At 47.8% G+C, this 2,429-nt stretch overlaps 1 protein-coding gene across 1 annotated transcript; it reads left to right on the forward strand.

The window, feature by feature from the left end:
* Positions 1–490: 490 nt before the first annotated feature.
* Positions 491–2,135, forward strand: LOC140418037 (uncharacterized). Its single transcript, XM_072501466.1, has 2 exons — positions 491–544; positions 1,320–2,135. Exons 1-2 carry the CDS (start codon positions 491–493, stop codon positions 2,133–2,135), a joined length of 870 nt encoding a protein of 289 aa, XP_072357567.1.
* The last annotated feature ends 294 nt before the right edge of the window (positions 2,136–2,429 follow it).

Raw genomic sequence — 2,429 nt, forward strand, 5'->3', positions numbered from 1 at the left:
GACAGATCCCTGCTCACTGCTTCCTGGCCAATATTAATTTACTGTCCCCTTAAAAATCAGCCACCTCCTGGGGAAACCAGAACCTTTAATTGTGTGAGAGATCTGCGTGAATGAGACAATAGGAATCATTCGGCTCCGCGGTGACGTCTCTGCATTCCAGTGCGCAGGCACGGCACGGTCCCGGGAGCCCCGCCGGGGCCCACTCATTGTTCTCACTCCTCGAGACAAGGTTTCCACGCAACCGGCTGACGTCTCCGGCCAGAACCGGGGACCTGAGGAGAGATTTCTTCACTCAAGGATGGGATGAAGCTTTGAAATTCTCTACCCCAGAGGACTGTGGAGCGCCAGTCATCAAGTATTTCCAAGGTCAAGATTGATAGATTACTAGATATTGAAGATACAAAAGATATGGGGAATAGTGTGGGAAAATGGTGCTGAGGTAGATCGGCCAATGATTTCATTGAATGTTTGAGCAGGCTCGATGGGCCAAATGGATGACTGCAGCTCCGATTTGTTATGGTTCCCGTGTCCAGGACAGGAAGCAGTGAGCAAGGATCTATCAATCAGCCTGTATCAGCACCTTCAGGAGAATTAGGAGGGTGAATATTAGATACAGCAGAGTGAGAATGGAGCGAGAGTGTGTGGGATGAAGATTCACAGCTTTATGGGAATGAAAGAGGAAAGAATGTTCCATTGTAAGTAGAATTGTCTGTTCTGAATTTTGATCTTATGCTGATTGTAATGTCTTTTCCAAACTGTTTTTACAGGATATTAGAAGAGGAGGAATTACAGACAGAAATCTCAAACATCATGTCTCGGTCTCACAGACTCACTCAATTCATTGGGGCCTAAATGTCAATGGTCTTTGAATCTAGAGGGAGAATGGTTTCCCGATCTGTTGACTTCAAAAGCTTTTAAATACCAGTATGACTGGAATAGCACTGAGACACACACACCCGAGTGAGAATGTTCCAGAGCACTGACTGTGGAAAGAGCTTTGACCAGTTACACAGCTTGAATAAATATCACACCATTCACAGCAGGGAGAGACTGTACATGTGTTCTGTGTGTGGAGAGGTTTCAACTGACCGGCAAACCTGGAGAGACACAAGGAGTAACAAAACATGGAGAAACCTTGGAAATGTGGTGATTGTGGGAAGGGATACAGAGTCCCATCTGCGCTGGAAACTCATCGACTCAGTCACACCGGGGAGAGGCCATTCACCTGCTCTGTATGTGGGAAGGGATTCACTCATCTAATCTGTCTGGAGTCACACCAGCGAGTTCACACAGGAGAAACACTATTCACCTGCTCTCAGTGTGGGAAAGGATTCAGTGATTCATCCAACCTCCAGAGACATCAGCGGGTTCACACCGGGGTGAAGCCGTTCACCTGCCCTCAGTGTGGGAAGGGATTTATTCAGTCATCCAACCTACAGATACACCAGCGAGTTCACACTGGGGAGAGGCCGTTCATATGCTCTCAGTGTGGGAAGGGATTCACACGGTTATCCAGCCTGCAGACACATCAGCGGGTTCATACTGGGGAGAAGCCGTTCAACTGCTCTCAGTGTGGGAAGCGATTTATTCAGTCATCTAATCTGCAGAGACATCAACGAGTTCACACTGGGGAGAGGCCATTCACCTGTTCTCGGTGTGGGAAGGGATTCAGTGATTCCTCCACCCTGCAGAAACATCAGGGGGCTCACACTGGGGAGAGGCCATTCACCTGCTCTCAGTGTGGGAAAGGATTCACTCAGTTTTCCAATCTGCAGAGACACCAGCGAGTTCACACCGGGGAGAGGCCGTTCACCTGCCCTCAGTGTGGGAAGGGATTCAGTCATTCATCCACCCTGCAGAAACATCAGGGGGTTCACACTGGGGAGAGGCCATTCACCTGCTGTGAATGTGGGAAAGGATTCACTCAAACATCAACCCTGCAGAGACACCAGCGAGTTCACACTGGGGAGAGACCATTCACCTGCTCTCAGTGTGGGAAAGGAATCACTCAGTTTTCCAATCTGCAGATACATCAGCGAGTTCACACTGGGGAGAAGCCATTCACCTGCTCTCAGTGTGGGAAGGGATTCACTCGGTTATCCAACCTGCTGAAACACCAACAACTTCACAAGTGATTACGGAGGTTGGATTCTGCTGTTATTGTTTCTGCTTCAATTACACCCAGGACGGCATTTGTTTCATTCTGACAGTTTCGGACATAAACTTCAAATTGCTGAAGGGCTGGTGACAATGCTACAATTTCTTCTCAATTGTAGAGTAGTTTTTCTTTCACAGACTTAGTTTTTAAAAAAAAGTATGCCACCAGCCTCTCTATTCCTGACTCACCATTCTGGAGTAACACTGTCCCTACATCCAGGTCGCTGGAATCTGTAGTTATTCTAAAGGGTTTAGAAAAATCATGTTTGCTT

The sequence above is a fragment of the Scyliorhinus torazame genome, chromosome 5, assembly GCF_047496885.1.
Source record: "Scyliorhinus torazame isolate Kashiwa2021f chromosome 5, sScyTor2.1, whole genome shotgun sequence".
Lineage (NCBI taxonomy): Eukaryota > Metazoa > Chordata > Chondrichthyes > Carcharhiniformes > Scyliorhinidae > Scyliorhinus > Scyliorhinus torazame.

Coding starts and splice junctions, on each gene's coding strand:
- LOC140418037 (XM_072501466.1), top strand. CDS start 491: ATGGATGACTGCAGCTCCGATTTGTTATGGTTCCCGTGTCCAGGACAG. Junction 545..1,319: donor CGTGTCCAGGACAGGAAGCA/GTGAGCAAGGAT, acceptor ACCTGCTCTCAG/TGTGGGAAAGGATTCAGTGA.